Raw genomic sequence first — 20,795 nt, 5'->3', positions numbered from 1 at the left:
AATATGCAATCCGTCGCACAATGATTCTTAGTGGAGTTTTTCCCCGCCAGAATGTGAATATGAAGCCAGTTGGACTACATTTTGCAATTCAGAACTATAATTTCTGGCTCATCTGTAAAAACACGTATATGCATAGGGAAACTAATGGTACATACGCTGTTTCTTAACTGAGCCAGAAATTATAGTTCCGAATTGCAAAATACAGTCCAGTTGATCTTCAGGCAACGAATGAGCGACGAATCTCGTGATTACATCATTTCTGCGATTTGCGCGTGAATTTCGACAATTTGTGAATTTCGCCGCTTAAAGGTACCATAAAAGTAATGCATTTTCCTGCTTATGAGGTACTGAATTTTTTGGAACAATCCTGAATAAGCACTGTAATAGTACTCAATATTTGCCAGTTAATTTTAGTAGACACCATAGGTATGCGACACAAGAATCCCGACATGTAAATTTGGCAGTTTCGAAAATGCCTTCAATTGTGGCGTGATACCTCACGCATTCCGGAGAGTTCAAATAGTTGTATCGTTGCGCCGTGCGTAGCAATGCGATGGAAGATTGATATTGAAGTTGCCTCCACGCTGGCCTTGTCGGTTTTTCTTTGCTGCTATTGCAGTTTTGACCGCATAGTTAAAATGTGCTCAAGCTATAATTTTATTTAGCAAGCATGTAACTTTTATAGAAGAATTAAAAATGAGCAAGCGGTAAGAAATATGATTAAATACCAGGAACTCAAATCAACAATCAACTCAAAGGTACCGAAAAAGTACTGAATTTTTTTTGGAAAGATAACGAAAAAGTACTGTTAAAGCACTTAATATTTGCAAGTTAATTTTAGTAGACACCATATGCGACACAAGAATCCCGACATGTTTTGGCAGTTTCGAAAACGCCTTCAATTGTGGCATGATACCCCACGCATTCCGGAGAGTTGATATAGTTGTATCGTTGCGCCGTAGCAATGCGATGGAAAATTAATTCGTCGGTTTTCCGTTGCCGCTGTCGGAGTTTTGACCGCAAAGTTCAAATGTGCTCAAGCTATGATTGTATTTAGCAAATGGATGAATTTTATAGAAGTCTTAGTAGACACCCTAATTTGGTCTCAATACGTAAATGGATGTGGCAGATATTCTGTAGCAATTTAAAAACCGTATAATCGTATTTTTTTTTGCGTGGGCACCTGACATTCAGTGTAAGATACATCCAGAAACGGGGGTGGCGGTATTTCACCCCCAAGGCCCCAACCCCTAGTCTCAGCCCCCCGCAGAGAGATTGATAGGGAGGAAAAGTTCACAAAACTCAATACTGATGTTACACATCGACTACCCGAAGGAGCTTTTCCGTTAATGGAACTAAAGGTCGCAAATTGACTTTATTGCCTCCCTCTCCCATTAAATACTATGTATAGGCGGCACAAAAAGAAACGATTATTCACTCTCCTGGATCGTTTAGAAGCACCTCTGAACTGAAGCACCGTACCTGAATCTTGTCGGTCATAGTTCGGTCAACCTAAGGCAAGGAACTCAACTGAAAATCAAACATTCTGCACTAAATGTATTCGCAACCAAGCTTTTTGATAATGCAAGTCGGATTCGTTCCTAAATCCTCAACGTTGCCAGCAATTAATTAACACTAATTTAACAAAGCTGTGCTGCTACCGTCTGATAATGAGAAGTGCGCCGCTGTCTAAAAGATCCTGGAGAGAAATAACGTGCCCAAGCAGTAAACGCCTTCATTTTGGAGAGATACCGCCTAGTATGCCACTCACGCTGAAATAGTTGCATCTGGAATGTATTCACGAGCCAGCGACCGTCGGCATTATATCCACTCCGAAATTGGAGGACGGAGGAGAAATGAGACGACTTTCAGCTATCCTTCCGTAAGAAGTTAGCCTTTTCCAATCTGTTTAGATCAGAGAATTTTCTTTCCGAGTACATTTTACATTTGAAAAAATTACAAATACCGTCGAATAATCCATAAATAAATCCACAGCTCTGAAGCTCATCAAAGCAGGCACTGAAATTTTACCCGGAACTTTCTCACTATTAATTGAACTTTATTTTAATGCGTAGAAGCCTCTCTCAACCTGAGAGAAGCTCCTGTTAGCCACTAGAGCTGTCCGCCAAATACGAAAATATTTTCCTCATTCAACTCGCTTTTGTAAAGCCAGTAATAAGCTCAAAGAGCAATTTCTCATAAAGGAAAGCCTTGAAGTACAAGAATACTTTCGGGTGAAATTCGTACTTGATCGTTCGATTTTGGCGTTTGCAAACTTGAACACACTATTTAATTGAATTCGAGCTGATTAGTAGAACTTCAGAAAAAACTTTCGCGATAAAAATTTCCGGAGTCATGACCTTTTTAAAACGACCTTTTATTTTTGTTCGATGGAGGATCGTTATAGAATTTTAATGGTTCACACAAGACTCTTATCTTTTTCGAAAGCTTTAGAAGGAATAAGGGCCTATCTAGATTACGTTGCTAGTAGTTGCAGCTGTAGTCAGAATCCCATAATGCAACGACGAGGACGCGGCTTAGGATATTGGGGCAGTTCAAGTATTACGAAACGCACCTGGGGGGGGGGGGGGGGGGTTGAGCCAACGTAACGGTGCGTTACCAGGGGGAGGGGTCAAACCCAGCGTTATTCAACAAATCCGAGCCGGGAGGGATAACCTCAAAAAAATGGTGCGAAAAATTGAAAATCCAGCCCTTCCCGAATGAATCTTTTCGAAAGTGACCGAGCCGTATTTCAGCAAAATATCTAAAAAAAAAAAAACGATTTTTTTTAAAAGCTGTCTGCTCAGCGTTTTCTTGATTTTATGAAAGGGGAGAGGGGTCAGGCCAACGTTGCGTTATTCAAAAGGGGGTTGGGGCTGCGTTGCGGGTGCGTTACAAGGGGAAGGGAACAGGCGTCAAAAAATCGGATAAAGTGTGTGTTACGCAATACTTGAACGGCCCTATACGGGACCAAGGCTCCCTTGATAAAAGTGTGATGTAAGGCTAAAGGTGGAACAAGGGTGAGGATTTTGAACCCTTGGGCCCCTCCCTCCACCTGGCCGTACCATCATCCCTACATCCGAGTAGACTTGACACCTCCCCCGCGTTTTGTCGAACACCTTTAAAGCTCCCACCTCCTCCGCGCTTCGTCGAATACCTTAAAAGCTCCCACCTCCCTCTTCCGATGAATTTGATATAATTGCGTGGACAATCCCAAGAAAACCCGTTTTTGAGAAATGGGTATTAGACAGCTGCCCCCAGCTGCGCAAATTGTCTCGGGGAGCCACTAAACGCATAGAAATAGTAAAAATTAATCTTTGAACTTTTGAAAAAGATCATATGTTGAACTTGCAGTTCCTTGCAAAATTTTTCTTGGGACCACTAAATTTTTCAAAAATTTTCCGGGGAACCCCCAGGACCCGTATTCGGGTGATGGAAGTCCCTCGAAACCCCCTTCGGAACTAACAGAGTCCCCCAGGTCCCTGTGCGTGACACCTTTCATCTCTGACACTGTATTTCAAGAAACTGTCTGGTAAAAATTGGCCAACATCTTTCTTAAGCCGATTCAATTTGTCCAAATTTTCCCGGGGAGGCCCCTAAATCCCTTTTGGAGGTGTGGAAGTCCCTCTAAATCCCGAGCTAGTAGAGCCGCCTCCCCCCGACCCTCCTCGCTGGTGTGCCTAACTGCAGGGCCGGATTAAGGGGGTGGCTACATGGGCCGCGGCCCATGGCGGCAAATCTAGGGGGCGGCAAATCTTGTAATTTTTTTTAATGTAGGTATGAAAAAAAAATCGGATTTATAAAAACAAAATACAAACGAGAAAAGGCTACAAAATCTCTCATTTCCTGAGAGTATAGTAATTTCTAATTTTGCCGTCTTTCAGTGATACAAGAGACAGCACCTTTATAGTCGAGTTAAGAGAGAAACCAAACACACAATTTGGCCTGGAACGGCGCGACTTAGGGAGAAATGATGACGAGGACTTGAGATGAAAAGGAGAAGTCCTCGGCGCGGCAATCGGCATGTAACACATATTAGCGCCTACAAGACTGCACGAATACTTCACGCATTGCATCAAACACAGTGCGGTTATCGTGGTCAGCGTGAAACGGATAGCGCCTACAAGAATGCATGAATACTTCACGCATTGCGCCAAATACAGTGCGGTCAGCGTGAAACGCATAGCGCCTACAAGACTGCGTGAATACTTCACGCATTGCGCCAAACACGGTGCGGTCGGCGGAGGAAGTTAAAATCATTAAACCAAATTTTGTGTTCGTTCTTTCATAATTTTTTCGTTCATTTCTTGTGAATGGAAGGCCTTGTCCATCAGAGATAGGTTTACGAAACTTGACTTTCGCGCAAAGTTCCGTGACCTTTTGCTAGTAGTGTTGACAGGGCTTTCCCAAAAAATGTGTTCAACACGAGTAAACGCGTCTTATGCACCCCTCCCCCGCTGGCACGTTCATTTGATGGTTTTTATTGATGTTTCCAAACGAATGAGAAGGGGGCGGCAAAATACAGGCGGCCCATGGGCGGCAAGTAGGAAAATCCGGTCCTGCCTGACTATGCCTCCCAGATACCTTATTTTGGTCCTACTGCTGTTACCTGTAAGGATAAAATTGACGTATTTATGCTAATAAGAACTACGTGCAAGCGAAAAGATGAAGTGTGCTCGTGGAAACTGGATAAGAAACAACGTGGTCAGTAAATATAGTTCCTTTTGAGAAAATGGAAAAGGGAGATCTGACTTTAAATCTAAAGGAACTGAGCGCTAACTCGCGAGCCGTGGACTTATGACAAGAGCATTGTGGACAGGGGTCATGAGTTAAAGCGCCCCGACGACGTGCTCGTCACCGTTGTGCGTCTCGATCGTCGCCGGTGACGTCACTGGCGCTTTAAAACCCTCATTCATTCTTATGACCCGACCACTAACGAGCACACCCCATCTCTCTACTTGCACATACTGCCGTGCTACGGAAGAACGCCGTATAAACCTTCAGGCGTTGCCAAATTTCCTCTGATAAACTACGAATTTCTTGGGGAAATTTTACGTATTTTCCTTCCAATTTTTCAGACTATTTTGTTCGCAATTTAATCTTAAATACCGAAAATTTCAAGGAAAAATATGCAATAATTTCGTCAAAAATGCATGTTTTATCCGGGGAAATTTGGCATAACTCTCGAATGTTCTTACGGCGTTCTTCCTTAGCACGGCAGCATAGTTGTAGAGTACCTATATTGAGAGAGTATGGCCACTGGAGTTACCACCTCTGATTGGCTCAGCCATCTTAGGCTAAATGGAGCCTTAGGACCCAAAAATGGCGGACGCCATAAATTAATGTAATGCAAAATGACTCAAAATGTAGTTTTCTTTGCTTATCGTAACGAGAAATTTACTCAAATGCACCATTGCGACATCTTTACATATTTTCAAGGCTAATCGTGTCCAATTGATGAGAAAATTATCTTAGATGTAGTAAGGTTGGCAGCAAGTGCGGTTGGTGATAACCGTTAAAAAGTTGGCAATGACCCCCTCCCATCCACAAAAACCAAAACAAAGCATCGCCATTTTTGGGTCCTAAGCCTTTCCATGGGGCCCAGTGGCCATACTCTCTCAATACAGGTACTCTACATAGTTGCATTTGGCATAAATACGTGGAAATGCTCTGAATTCGAGTCGGGGCGGCAGCGCTGGGAGAGGAGGACCCCGACCCGGCTCGTCGCGGATTCGCGGATGGCGAGCGCGTCGCGTCGCGGCGGGCGCGCGGGCGGGGGCGGGATTTCCGGCGGCCGGGGCCGGGATCGCGTCGCGGCGCGGCGGCGGCGGCGTCGCCCGTCAGTCTGTGGAGTGGAGTGTCGCGGAGTGGCCGACCGAGACCGTGGACGCGCGATGCCGCCCCGGCCACGAGCACGAGCATGAGCCCGATCCCCGCCTCGCTCACAGTGACAGTGTCCTTCGCCCACAAGTTCTTCCTCAGCTTCGTGTCCGTCGGCTGGCGCTCCAAGCTCGCCTTCCCGTCCATCCTCTTCAACAAGGTCGCCGTTCTCCCCCTCTTCGTCCTCCTCCTCGGTAAGCACCCCTACAACACTCCCAACAGGGCCCGCAAATCACTCTTTGAGGTTAGGAATCGCCCAGACAAAGAATGGCAGGCTGCCCATATTTCGGGAAAATTTCGACGACTGGGATTAGTTATAGGAAAAATTGGTCAGGAAGAAAGGAACGTATATCTCGAAATTCCGGATAAAATGTTCGCCCCTCCGCCTTTTCAACTTACTGGGTAAGCACCCTTTTGTGTTTACACGTCGATAGCAGGCACCCGGAGTTTTCAATTTTTGAGGTTAAGGACGGGCTACAGGGTTGCCACAGTCGAGGAATACCGGGAAATGTCAGGGGATTTTGAAAAGTCAGGGAAAACATGGAAATGTCAAAAAGTCGGGGAAAATCTGGAAGTGTCAGGGAAAAATCGTCAAATCACCTTCATTTGCTTTCTCGAATTGGTTTGACGTTTCGAACAACAAATTTTTCCTGAAAACCATGTCTAACTATGTATTTTCAACAATGTGGCATTTATTCAATTATCAGGGAATTCCACCAAAATGTGTCGGGGAAATCAGGAAAATGTCAGAAAATTTAATTTTCCAAATTCTGCGGCAACCCTGATCTCGGGAAAACTTTGAAACAGGGAAGTCTGGAAAAAAGGAACATATATTTCAAAATTCCGGGTAAATTTTTCGGTCTCCCTCCTTTTGATTTTACTAGGTAAGCCCTCTCATCTCCTGTGTTTACACGTTGATAGCAGGCACTCCGAGTTTTCAATTTTTGAGGCTATAGGGACAGGCGACTAGAGTTGGACATAGGATACAGTCAGGAAACCCGGAAAAGTCAAATCGATCAAGAAAAACCAGGAAAAGTTCGAAAAAAAGGAACGAATATCCCAAAAGACAGGGCAAAACGCACCCCCTTCGGCCTCTGTCTGGGCGAGTACCCTTTTTACTTGTGTCGACTCATCGATTGATACCAGTTCATACTCAGTTCCCAATTTTGAATTCAGGATGAATTGCCAGACCTCGACTCAGGGTAGCCACAATTAAGAAAGACCTGAAAATTTGGGGAAAGTCGAGAATAATAATTGGTCCGCGAGAAAATCAGGAAAAGTTAGGGGCCGCATTTCGTCGGGGAAAGCGGGCGCACACAAGTAAATCTGAGGATGAATCGCCCTTACTGCATGTAAGTCCGTTCTAGGGCTTCTAATTATCCGGCGGTGCAGTTTCAGCGCATCGACAAATGCTTCATTTCCATATGAAAGTGCTAACCAAATTCGGCTCCAGGGAAAAAGAAAAAAGGAAAAACTACTCCAAATGTCAGGAGAAAATGTATTCAATAGATGTTGTAAGTTTTTCGTCGTATATGCGTAACTTCAGTTTGTCTCCTATAGCCGAATCGGAAACTCCTAAAATTACCATTTGCCACCCCGTGTTGTCTCTGAAGTCAGGGAGTTCACTCGAAATTAGGGAAAACTAGGCGGATGAAAAACATGGGTCTCGGAAAATCCGTTAAAATCAGGGAAAATAAGTAGTAAGATGATTCTAAAGTTAGGGATGAAGTGCGACCCCGGTAATGGCGAATTTCTACGTGTCTCACACCGCGTAGTTTCAGCTTGTCTCCCATGGTTGAATTGAAAAATCCTAGAGTCATTACTAATCAGCCTGTCTGTTTCAGAACTTAGATATTGTTCTGAAAACTCAGAAAAAACCTTGGAAAATCAGGGAATTTCAATTCTAAATTGTTGTATCCGTGTCTCTCGGTTTTCGACGTTACCTATAGAAAGTATCTGAAACGGTTCAGAAATTGGAATCAATGTCCCAAAACTGTAGCATCAGCTAATACGTGGAAAGCTCGAACATAATCCGAAAATCGGAGCCCCTTTCACAAACTCCAACAAGTCGCTTATCTATTTAAAATGTCCGAATTATTTAATTCCGTATAACGTAAGTCTGATAGCGAGTTTTTTTCCCACGAAAATCAATTTTTCGAATTCATTACATCACGTCCCCGAGAAATAATCACGTGAATTTTGCGTGTTTCAGTTCATTCTTCTAGCGATCCGCCATTCCATTTTCTGAACTCTAGGTTTTTCTTTTTTTTTTTAGAAGGAATTTGTTCGTGTTTAAATGTGTGTAAGGTTAGGGAAAAATTAAAAAAGACACAGGTAATGACAAAACAAAGATTTCAGAGAACCTGTGAAATGAGGAATATTTTGAGAGGTACCCAATCAATAACAAACGTAATAAAAAAACAAAGGTTTTAGATGATGAGGTACAAGTAGTTATGGTCAAAATATTGTTTTAGTGTCAGTGAGAGGTCACATCAAATAATACTCGTTTATTTTTCTTTTAAAACCATCAAATTATTCTGAAATTTGGCATGGTTCATAAATTTTTGGTATATAGAAATCAGTTCCTGTCGAAATCACAAGTTACTTATTGTCAGTGCTAAATGTTCCTTGGGTGTTATTGCTTTATTTTGACCTCCGTATTATTTTACTTTATTTTACTTTTTTTATGTCCTTGTCATTAAAGTGAATAAACTTCTACTCGATGCATTCCGTTAATAAGGACGAAGGAAGTGTCTGCTCAGGTTTCTAATGATAACAAGGGGAGGGAGACAAAAAATGCGATACGTTAAGGAAAAGTTTCTTCTTCAATGACACACGCGCATTTGTGCATAATGAAGTTTTTGCCACACTGCGTATGATTATGTCGCATCATCCTCCGTCCCTCGGAGAAACATGTTTTATATTTGACGTTTAAAAAATTCGAACGATTTTGCTTGGGTTTATAATTATTTTACCTTGTATGGTTTGGCATATACATGTGAGACGAAAAGTAATAGGCCGCACCAAACTTTATCTCTATCTTATAACGTCCAGCAGTCGCAAACGCACAAAATGAACAGAAACGCAAAAATTTAGCCGTAATAATTAACTTAAGAATCGGTCAAAAAAACTTCCCACTCCGAAATAATCCTGGTATAAACATTAGTCTTTACGAACGATTGAGAGGGAATTATGACCTCTATGTTATCCGAGTCAGATTTTGGAAACAATTCACACATTCTTGGCTGCACGGCATTTTATGCCTCTTGATTTGCATCCATCGAGGAAATCGCATTGCCTTTTTAGAGGTCTTGTTGCCTTCAAGTAGTATTTCAGGTATTCGGTGCGACGCGACATTGCTACCAACGCCTGGATGCATTATTTCACATTTCTTGGATGTCCGTGTTGCTTACTTTAAAAATTGAATGGGTCTTGGCTTGATCGCTAATGGAAAACGACACCGGATGCAATTATTCGCACTCATTGGATGTACGTGTTGCATGACCTGAATATTGAAGGCGTTCTGGCTTTTCTTGACGGCTTACACTAATCTGCACTAGTGCGCGCCCGTCTGCATATTTTGTACTTGTTTACTCCCAACTCACCACTTAAAGAAACAGCATCAATAATGGAGATGTTGCATGTGCAAGGAATTTGCGATTTGACTATTGATTCTTTTGTAAAAGTTCGCGAGAAACACGATGGTGCCACTGGTTTTCTCTGTAATCAACTCCCAAGCTCAGAGAAAGCTCTCAAATTGAGGCCAAAATGGAGGGGATATCCCACGCTCTCCTGAGAGTCCACCTCTACATCAAGACAAACTCTCCATGCAAAGATAGGGAGCAAATACATTGACTTTGACAGGGCTGCCACTTTATTTGGGGACTCCAAAACTGAAAACACGGCAACCCTACTAATTGCTCCCCATCTTTGCATGAAGAGTTTGTCGTGATGCAGGCGTGGACTCTCAGGATAGCGTGGGATATCCCCCCAATTTTGGCCTCAACTTGAGAGCTTTTTTTGAGCTTGGGAGTTAATTTCAGAGAAAACCAGTGACACCATCGTGTTTCTCGCAAACATTTACATAAGAATCAATAGTCGAATCACAAATTCCTGACCCATGCAACATCTCCATTGTCGAGCATGTAAAAATTAGTTGAGTACATACACGATTTAACTCGGGTTTTTTCGTTAAGCGAAATTTTGTGATCAGCGGAGCCGATGAACTAATTTTATTTTTGGAGTCGGATTTGAGAAAGTTCTTTGTTTTCACCGTGCTTCGAATTTTCAAAGGTGACTTTAGTTGAACTTTAATTACTTCAGATATGATGATAAGATGTGAAAGGTTTATATAACCCTATCCAGCGGAATGTTCGTCGAATTTAGGCATTCCCAAATGGCGAAGTTCACACCGCATTAGTTGACCAACTAGAAGAGTGCAAAAGAAGACTTGCCGTAGTTGCCGTGTTAATTTCTGCATTGAAATCATACAGCAATCATGAGCAAAATGGCAGACTTTCCTTTTGTTTCTTAAAACTAGCCGACTAAATTACCTACCGTGAAATTTGAAGAATCAAATTCAGATGTGACCGACTGAAGCGACATCGAATTGTCGAGTCGTGATTTTGCCGGTTCATCCAAAACTACTGTATTTTCTTTTCATTATGCCTATACGCACTTTGTTTAATCTAATTGCAAGTAATTACAAGTTATGAGGCGGTGTTTTTGGAATAATTGAGGTATTCATGACTTCGATCAGAGGCTCAGAGCGAAAATATAAAAGGTAGTAAAAATGCATGATCAAAACTAGCTTTTTTTAGTCTTTTAACAGCCGCCTAAGTTTTATTTTTAGCCACCAGGTCTCTAGTAATTTTTCAGCGTGGACATGGTTTTTCTTGGAGTCACAAAATTGTCGCTTTTCGTCGCCACTCAGGGACACAAAGCTCGGTGGGAAGAAATAGTCCCCCATTATTTGAACGTATATTATTATTCCTGCTATTTTGAAGTCATTGTTGTCTTTGGAACTAATCAATACCTCACGCAATATCGGTGTAGCGACTAAATTGGTCTTTTGTCATCCATTGATTTCTGTTGTGTGGGTGTACTTAAATGTTTTTAGAGCTTCCACTTTCTCTCCAGCATCGTTAGACTTTTGAAACCGACAATAGAGACAGAGACAGCAATATTCCGCGTAAAAATTCAGAAAAACCGAGCGTCCTACCAAAGGCAACGATGGCTAGTCACAGCTCGGTATGAAGAGTGTTCAATGCAGTTTTATAATTAAAGAAAAAAGAGAAATAAATCTTTCTGATTTCTGACAGCTCTCGGTCATCTGACCTTGAAAGTGGCGATAAAACGGGCCACTAATAAACTCAAGTTCACTTACCTCTCAGTCCCATATTTTCCTTCACGCTGTACAGGAATGAAAATAATTTCAAACCATGTACCTATCTGTTATTTGTTCAACCAACCATTCGGAACAGTGAAAGATCCGGGAAATATCACAGCGATCCCCTCTCCCCGCGCCAAGAGAAAAAAGAGATTCTAGAGACAAGAGAAATAGAGGAAACTCAGAAACAGGAATTTCTCTTACTTTTTAAAAAAATGTATAGTAATGCGTTTTCAACCAGCGGATTGATGTATAGTAAAAATGACATTATTATATTTTGCGCCTGCAAAATAACGTTTTTCTCTTAATTATTTCTTTTTCTCCGGGAGGTTTTTCCTGAATGATCATTCTTGGCAGGAACATGTAGCAAACATGTGGAATCCGTTTAAACTACATTTTAATTTGTTTTTTAAATTATATAATATAAACTGAATATATCGAGTAAAATTTTAATACTTGGATAGACTTTCTACCTGGGTTTTTGAAGGTTTTCACTCTTTCACTCTCCACCCTGACCTTTCACTCCAATTTTCAATTCCGAGTTTCCCCCTGATCTCAATCAGAAACGAAAATTTGAAATTAACTGATTTTGAGAAGAGAGTCAATTCGAATGGCTGTTGTTTGTGCATTAAAATGGGTTTGCAAATGTTGAACATGTTTAAGAAAGACTAGGCAAATTGTGCGTTGATGAGTGGATTTTAGGTTTTTTTGACGTGCTCGTCGTTTTTTTTCGAAGGGGGGGGGGGGGGGTTAGGGTTTTCCAGTGAAAAATCTACTTATTTGTCTCCATCTCTTGTCGTATTATGCAACAGCTTAGTTCAGAAATAGACCCATTATAATTTAACGAAGAGAAAATTCATATTCAGTCTATTTAAGCCGTGAGGAAAGTGTTTTACATATTCTCCGAGCTACCAGCAAACGCTGACAACCATAACTGGAATCATACTTTAATTTTAAAAATATTTTTACATTTTCCGCGTGCTGCTTTTGTGTTCCCCTCTCGCCTTTCCATCATTTGTGCTTTTTCAAAAAGTTTCTATAACAGTGGCGAGGCGTGAATGATCGATTATCGATATTTCCCCATTCGAAGCCATGGTAAAGAATCAAGGTGTTCGTCGCGAAAATCGTGTTTATCGATCATTTTCCCTAGGTTTATATGGCAGATCAATCGATATATCGCAAAGCACGCAACGCGACTGTTCTATAAGTAGCCTACGTAATTCCGCCAGCAGCTCGAGTTGATCCGCCCGAAGCCCAAACTTTTAATTACTTCCACAGGGGGCGTTAAATTAGCGTAGGCGCTAAGTCCCTGTTATCAAAAGTCTAAAATAATCATAGCATGAATACGAATTATATTTTATTCCTCACAGGGCAATGCCCGATGAGCGAAAAAAAAAAAAACTTCTCGAAACCCCCGCCCCCCTTCATTTAACACTGTGTATGGTTGCGATATGATTTCCGAATTTTTTCCTCTTCCCTTGTATTTTTGTTAATATTGAATAATGACACTATGGAGCATCAAGTCAACAATTTTTTAGTGGCAGGTTATCAAGGAATCATTGGAACTACATAAAGTCGTGTGCAGGTCTGCACTGCATAAGTGTCGGTTGGGTCCTCAAATGGTTTATATTAATCGTTAGTATGCTACATCTGCAGAGTTGCCACAGTCAGGGAATACCGGGGAACTGTCAGGGAATTTTAAAAAGTCAGGAAAAATCGGGAAATTTCAGGGCAAATGACGAAAATGTCAAGGAAAATTTGTTAAATTACCTTTATTTGCCTTCTAAAATGGGTTTGAGGTTTCGAACAACAAATTTTGTACGAAGACTATTTTCAATTATGCCCTCCTAACCACCTGCTATATCTATATAATTGTATGAAAATTTAACCCAAATTTGTCAGGGAAACTTTAGGGAATCGCATTTTCTAAATTCTGTGGCAATCCCTGATCTGGGAAATTTGACGGTTGGACGGTGAAGATAAGATTCGTTTGTTTTTTCTCGCTTTTTCAGGAGCGAGCGCGCTGGTTGACTTTTCCGCCAGACGCATGAATGAAGATGAAAGTGGTTCTGTTACTCTCAGCCTTGAAAGTGATCAAGGCAAAGATAATTTTAATTGAAACAAATAGTTGCCAGTCTGCACACTTTAACTCCTTGTCTCGATTTCAAAGTAATTGAATTTCCGAAATGATTTTTTTACTGCGAGGTAATTATGTCGTGATTGTTTACATTCGAGTATTTATGTAAGTCATCTATGCGAATTTTTCGCGCATTAATGGATCGCGAAACATGTAAACTTGTGCTCGGTCGGTTTCGATGGTTCCGCCCGGCCGAAAAAAACGGAACCACGCCTCATCAACGTCGCGAAATTGCCAACCGGATTTGTTTGTTGGGAACTTTTTGGTTTTGCAAACCAAAAATTTCTCGGATTTTTCTGCTGATCACGTGCATTAATCAGCAAAATTTTGGATAAGAATTACCAGTCTAGATATCTTATCGTGAAAAGTTGAATTTTTTTGTCAATTTTGCAACCCTGGATTGGAGTTACGTTTCTATTTCTGAAAATCGCCAAAAAAAGTGAAAAAACTACAAAGAAAAAAAACAAACAAAAATGTGAGAGTAAAAAATGGAGTTTTTCAACCTCATCAACCCCTGCAAAGCTCTCTTCTTGAGAATAGCGCAACTCGTAAAAACTTTATCTAGGATGAAAATTATGAAGTTATGGCCAATGCATACATGCAGAGAGCAAATACGGTAACCACACCCCTACTCTCAGGAGGATAATGACCCACACATTTTTAGAAATTGTACCAGCATCTCTATATCAATGGTCAAACTTCAAAACCATGCATCTTAATAATTTGAGCGCTTTAAAATTTTTGTGCAGCCTATATTTGAAGGAAGTAAAAGGGAGAAAACAAGAAAAACGAAATTAAGGTTTAATATTATTACAGCGTCAAGGGGGAGGGAGTTTCAAGCCATTCGATAAAATGAAGTTGATGCGAGAGTTTTAAAAGTTCGCAGTAAATATTGCTAAATGACTGCTCTCAAATTTTCTGAAGACATGGTTTCCAACGTGTTTTAAAATCTTTCTTTGTACTGTGTGGTTCCTTTATACAGACCCCCCCCCCCCCCTTTGACTCATGTGTCTCCGCGGAATTCTGGAGGGAGAAAAATACAACTACGGAAAGTGCATACAAGACCCACTAACCCAGTTTTAACGTATAAGGAAATCGAGAAAACCCATTATTCCTCCGAAGTTCAAGTACGAACGATGGCGAATTGAAGTTCAGAATGCGCTTTGTTTCAGTAGCTGCAGGGTGAGAATGGAAATTAAGTGAGAGTCCAGGATTTTTCATTCATTCAGCTTATTCCGCCACACAACAGTGAGAAAACGTATCAAGTTGTCTTGGCGCCTCTCTCCCAGAAAATTCTTAAGTCTTAAAAAAAAAAAAAAAAAAAAATTGAAAAAATATTATGTTTGTAAAATAGAGGAAAAGGTTTAATTTAATCCTCTGGGGCAGAGAGTCGACAGTTCCAAAGTCATTGAATCTCGGGTGATGGGAGAGGATAAGTAAAATCTGTGATTTCTAGAGAAACGAGTTTAAAGTTTAATGGCTCATGTTAAGTTAACTCTGATGTGTAGGAGTTTGAGTTTTGAGAACTCACTTTCCTTCTTCTCCCCTTTCTTTTTGCAAAGTTTAGTTCGGAACAAGTTTCATTTAGAATAATGAATAACTCATTTTTTCCAAAAAGTTCGCTTACCCCGTTCATTCACCGTTGCGCGGTGGCCCCCATCTCCATCGAGTAGAATCTCGATTATTTCGAAATTCTGCCTTTAATGAGAACAACATTCCTTGAGTTTTGATCGCTTTGATTTTTGAAATTTCACTCTAATTTTTAACATTTTTAATAATTCTTGGGCTTTTTTCTATAGACTTCAGCTGCCGGTAAATAATAAAGCGCCACAATCATAACACCAAAAAATGTCAAGAAGAATACATTGAAATAGAAGTGACAATTGATCTTACTAATTGAATGATCAGTTTGGAGTCTAAAAAAGTTAAAGCGCCTTCATTTTGGAGAATATGCAATACGGGCATCCATTGAGCACGAATAGTTGCATCTACGTGCTAGTAACCGCGTCGCATCCCGTCAGTTGGAAAAGTTGCGTAAGGAACCAGTTTTATTTAGGGAATTTGTGCCTAAAAATCAGAGGTAGTCTGTGAGAAATCAAGGAATAAGAAAATCTAATAATACTATAGTGCCCAGCATCTGGTTCCTTAATGATCTCTCTTTCTTCGCTCTTGCGAGTCCACAACAGAGGTTTTATAGGGCTGAAAATCTGGAAAAGTCTGGAGGAAAATCCCAAGAAATTTGAAAATTTTCAAGTCAGGAAAAAGCTAACTTTGGGGGAAAATCAAGGAAAGTCAGGGATTTTGAAAAAAAATTGAAAGAAACTTTGAAATTTTATCGTCCTCTCGCTCTATGTTTTTCTTCCTTTTGTGTTTTCACGACTTCTCCGGAATGAAGATTTTGGAAAGTAATAATCAAGACTCCTTTTTTTAAAATTGCAACTACCATCGATTGAAAATATCAAGAAATTTTTCTTTCACTTTCATTTGTCAGTAAATACCTAGTAAAGCAGGAGCATTCAAAATAAACAATGTTCGGAAGACCTGGACTTTTCTCCCCTCGTTTACTCTGCCGTGCTAAGGAAAAACGCCGTATGAATACCGGCATGTTGCCAAATTTCCCTTGGTGAAACATCAATTTTTGAGAAAAATAATGGATATTTTCCCTCGAAATGGTCAGACACTGTAGAGTAATGTGCAAATGAAAACTTGTGAAAAATTGCGAGAAAAATAAACTCAAGTTTCCCTGAAAATTCGTATTTAATCTAAGGAGATTTGGCAATGCTTGAAGGCTCATACGTCGTTTTTCCTTAGCACGGCAGTACCGTTTTAATTTCTTTTTCGTTTTCACGACGGCCTCGATCGGAATGAATTTTGGAAAATAACAACTTATTGTCGGACCCCCTTTTTTAGTGCGCATGTCAGTGGACCATCGATCGATGAAGTCAGGGAATTTTCGTTACACCGGTCAGCCAATACCCGGAAAAGTCAGGGAATTTTCCCTCTCTAAGTCTGTGTCTGGCCGAGGTTGAACGGCCGCGCAGAAACTCAAATGACAGGCGCGCGAGTCGGACAACGCGGTACCGCGGTATCTAACCAGCCAATTTTACTCCAAGCTCAGAAAGGGACAAATAGGCGGAGCGGATTGTCGAACCGTGGGCTGAAATCCCTTCAGAACTCACGTGTGCCACTCGTATATCCCTATCCCTCCGCAACGTGGCAACGCTGCTCATGTGATTGACCCCTTTCCGCGCAGACTAAGTGACTAATTATTACGAGGTGGGCTCTTCCATAGTTTTATCATCACGGCCAGTATGACCTCATAACTCCAAGCGATTTTTTTATTCGCCGATCCGACGCAGACGGCGGTTAAACTGTTTGAAAAATTCGAGCTGCGCTTATAAGTACAGGGAGGATGAAATGGCAGACATGCTGCAGGTTTTTTTATGTAATACATGTATACATTAAATTACATAATGACCTGAGGTATCCTGCTTTCATAAAATCATCTTCAGAGGAATATGACACACAGTTTAGAGCATTAATAATGCACTTTTGAGTGTAATGAGCGTTATGATGTTGTACAAAATTTGATTTGATACTTTTCACGATTTTGAACCTTATGGCGCCCTCGTATCTTCTTAGGGCCTTCATCTTACAAATTTGTACCGGATCGATAATGCTTGCAATTACCTCTTGCAAGTCCGGAAATATAGCAATGATTTTTTAAAGCCGGTCCAGAAGTACTGTAAAAGTGTGGAAATTCCGCAAGAAGGCCCGAAATTTTTTCCTTCATACCCATGCGTGGGTTTTAATAAAGCCTGGAAAGTGTGCAATCCCCTGCTCATTGATTCTTAGATTAGTAATTGCCTGCAGGATCGCAATCGTGCAGTCGGTCAATCTTCAATCCAACAATGAGATTTTGTGGCTACGATATTTTTGTCGCAATTCGAGCAATTTTGAGCGCAATTTCATGCGAATTTTGTATGAAATTTTCAGAAAATTTCCCGAGAAAAGCGAAGAAAAATCAATAAATTTTGTTTTTCGAATTTTTGAAATTTTTCGAGTTTCGTCAAATGGAGGTACTGAAAAAGTCCTGAATTTTTCCGTTGAAGATGTACTGAATTTTTCGGGAATGTACTAAAAAAGTACTTATTTTTACAGTACTGATTGTACAGCCTTTTTCGGAAGACACCCTGTCCTGTAAATATACACGGAGAAAAAAAACTCGTGCGTGGGACCCGAAGTTTAGGTCATATGGATCTCTGAAGTTTTCAGATTGAGCATCTGAACACTTTAGGTCTAGCTGCCGAAGTTCGGATCATACATCTGAAACTTTAGTTCTTACATCTGAAGTACTTCGGTTCTCACATCCGAAGTACTTCGGTTCTCACATCTGAAGTACTTCAGATGTAAGAACTGAAGTGTCAGATGTATGATCCGAACTTCGGCAGCTAGACCTAACGTGTTCAGATGCTCAATCTGAAAACTTCAGAGATCCATATGACCTAAACTTCGGGTCCCACGCACGAGTTTTTTTCTCCGTGTAGCCCTGCACAGAAAACCCCTGAATCCTAATGGATTGTAAATGCAGTCAAAAGCTATCGGCTCTACCGGGAATTTTTGCTTGAAATTTTCAGAAAATTTCCCAAGAAAAGCGGAGAAAAATCACTGTATTTTTGTGAACAACGGCGATGATCTCCAGAAAAAGTAAATTGCGTTAGAAATCAAATCTGCGACGTGGCTAACCGAGATGCGTGGTTTGGTCATTTCACCACCGATATGTTACCTGGTAAAGCTGGTTACCATGAGTTTCAATGCATGGGTTGCTCTCATCCTGCGGTGGCGGCGTGTCTCGGTGTAAAATCTTCGGTTTCTCATCAGTAATATAAGGAGCCCTAGCGTTACCGTAATAATTTTATGATGATTGTGCACTGAGCACGGATTCCATTGTGCGACAGGAGTTAATTTTAAATGCCCTTGATTCCTTCCGAAGTTTCACGTCGCTTAAACATGATTGCGGTTCGAACTTGATTTTTTTTTAAAAAAAATTTCAGGATTTAAGGAGGCTATCTTTTTTCTATGTCTAGGAAGATTCGATTTTTTTTTGGGTGCACTCGCGCCCTCAGAAGTTTTTTGAAAAATCCATCATATAGTTCAATTTAAACCTTTTTTTTTAAAAAAAAAAACCAGCTAATTCTTGATTGCATGGACTTATTCAATGAGATAAATTTTCTTATTTTTTTATTTTCATACAATAACAAAGCAAGTTTTACAATCGCTCATCATTACTCAATTATGCGAGCAAGTCTCGCAATTAATTAGACCGATGAAGTCAGTGGATTGTTGTCATTTTTATCAAAATAAGTTTGTCAAGTTTTTGTGAAGCTTGCAAAACGACCTGAAAAAAAGAAACATTCCCAGATCAACAAATTGTTCCTTAAAAGAAAAACCAGTGTTAAATAATTCGAGAAACTCATATCATGAGATAGCGCTCTCTCGGAGACTTAAAAACATATCGTTTGTTCTTCAAACATGAAACTTGGAAAGTAAGCTTCACAAACACTAGCTGGTTTTGCTGTCAAAGTTTTCGGCAAAGCCCTCCAACTTATTACTTGGTTAATGAAAAGCACTCTCAAGGCAGCATGAAAATTGCCCGGAAGCGACAAAATACGACTGCATCGTCGCGTCGTGCTGGCAGGAGGGAGTGAGTACCTATCTTTTCGGCTAAGTTTGAAGTGAACCCGTATCACGCGGGGTATAGAACGAGCATAGATAGCATCGTCCCTTTGCCTCTCGTGGCTTGGCCTTCTACAATTTTAAGGATCCTCACTACCTTGGAAATAATCGTTTGATAGGGGTTTGCGCAATTTCCTGCAACTTGTCTTTCGATAACTTACCTTGGGGTTGATTATTGAATATCCATTAACAGTCTATCGATAGGTACGTAAGAGCGAACATTTACGACCCGTAGCCGCCCCGATTAGTCCCCTAGTACCTACCTGATGTTTTTCTTTTTTTCTTTTTTTTCTTTTTTTTCTTTTTTTTCTTATTTTTCTTTTTTTTCTTATTTTTCTTTTTTTTCTTTTTTTTCTTCTTTCTTTTGATACATAAATTTTGAAATCTCTGCATCAAGAGGAAGCGCCCAAATATAATTAAAAGTTCTTTAATCAGGGTTCCCGGCGGTCTAGACAACCTGAAAAGTCAGAAAAAGTTAGGAAGCTTACGGAGACCCGGAAAAGTCGGGGAATTCAAAGGAAAAGCCGTCGGCTCAGCAACTTCAGCCGCAATTTCTGAGTACCTTTTTCTATGATTTCATTCCCTAGAAGTGGAAATTTCGTCCAAAGTTTAGTAAAAGCGTAATTTAGAAAGAAAGAAAAACAAAAAAAAAAAAAAAAAAAAAAAAAAAAAAAAAAAAAAAAAAAAAAAAAAAAAAAAAAAAAAAAAAACACCATCGAAGGACAGAGAATTTGGAAATATTGGGTCGAGGGGGAGGGGGAGGGAGGGGGGAGGGGTGGAAGAGGTGACCTCTGCGTTCGGGGTTCGGCGTGGTGACTTGCGTTCGTGTGAAGTCGTACAAAAATCAAGGGAAAGTTTGAACATCTTAATCGATTCAAGCGGGTCAGTAGGTCGGGCAGATATTTCGCCTCCGATAACCAGCTTCATGTAGAGTAGCGCTACCGGGCAGCTGTCTAAATAATAAAAAAAAATGAAGATTCGGCGAGCAGGTGCGGCATTTAATGTGCATCATGTTTTGTAATCCAGTGGCATAATACTGCCGTGATAGCGAAGAGAGCAGTAAGTGTAAAATTTTCAAAATCGAGTTTCCTGCATAATTTGTCCAACTTCTATCAACTGAAATCACTGAAACAGCAGAATCCATCTTACTTCCATGAACACGAGACATGAGAAAGCCGTAAGTGCGCAAAAAATGACGTAGTTTCAGGCAAGGCAGCAGTAAGTATAACATTATTCCTCCAGAGAGCCAATGAAAACATTGCTTTCAAGTACAGTGTCGCCCTCCCCTGCCAATTTCTAACTTGAAATTGTATTTGTTGCGTGTATAAAATGCAACCACGAAAGCATGCAGCAGTTAACCCTTACGGCTGTCTTGCCTGACATAAAAACGAATAATATCCCCTTTATGTTATTGAAATAAAATTGGTCGATTTTTAATCATCCAAACGATTTCTGAGAGTCTTTTACATGATTAGTGGCAATTTCACCAAGAAGGGAGGCTTCTTTAAATACACTTTTCCGGTCAGAGGCTTCTGAGCCCGTTTTCTCAAAAACTTCATTTTTGCACTTACTGCTTTCTTCGCTATCACGGTAGAATATTTCCGCAAGTCTCTCTTCTTCTTGTTTTTGTACTGGAGGTGCACCGATAGTCAT

At 40.6% G+C, this 20,795-nt stretch overlaps 1 protein-coding gene across 2 annotated transcripts in view; it reads left to right on the top strand.

The window, feature by feature from the left end:
- Window positions 1-20,795, top strand: part of Pisd (phosphatidylserine decarboxylase) — a 52,769-nt gene that overhangs the window by 12,794 nt on the left and 19,180 nt on the right. Inside the window, exon 1 of one of the 2 annotated variants that reach the window (XM_019042699.2) lies at window positions 5,826-6,074. The exons of the other annotated variant lie outside the window; for it this stretch is intronic. Within the exon in view, the coding sequence (XP_018898244.2) occupies window positions 5,921-6,074 (154 nt within the window). The 5' untranslated portion in view covers window positions 5,826-5,920. Of the gene's footprint in view, window positions 1-5,825; window positions 6,075-20,795 lie in introns of those variants that run through there. 2 annotated transcript variants of the gene reach the window in all.

The sequence above is a fragment of the Bemisia tabaci genome, chromosome 4, assembly GCF_918797505.1.
Source record: "Bemisia tabaci chromosome 4, PGI_BMITA_v3".
Taxonomy (NCBI): Eukaryota; Metazoa; Arthropoda; class Insecta; order Hemiptera; family Aleyrodidae; genus Bemisia; species Bemisia tabaci.
The sequence above is the reverse complement of the archived record's forward strand: the minus strand, read 5'-3'. Positions and strand labels throughout refer to the sequence as shown.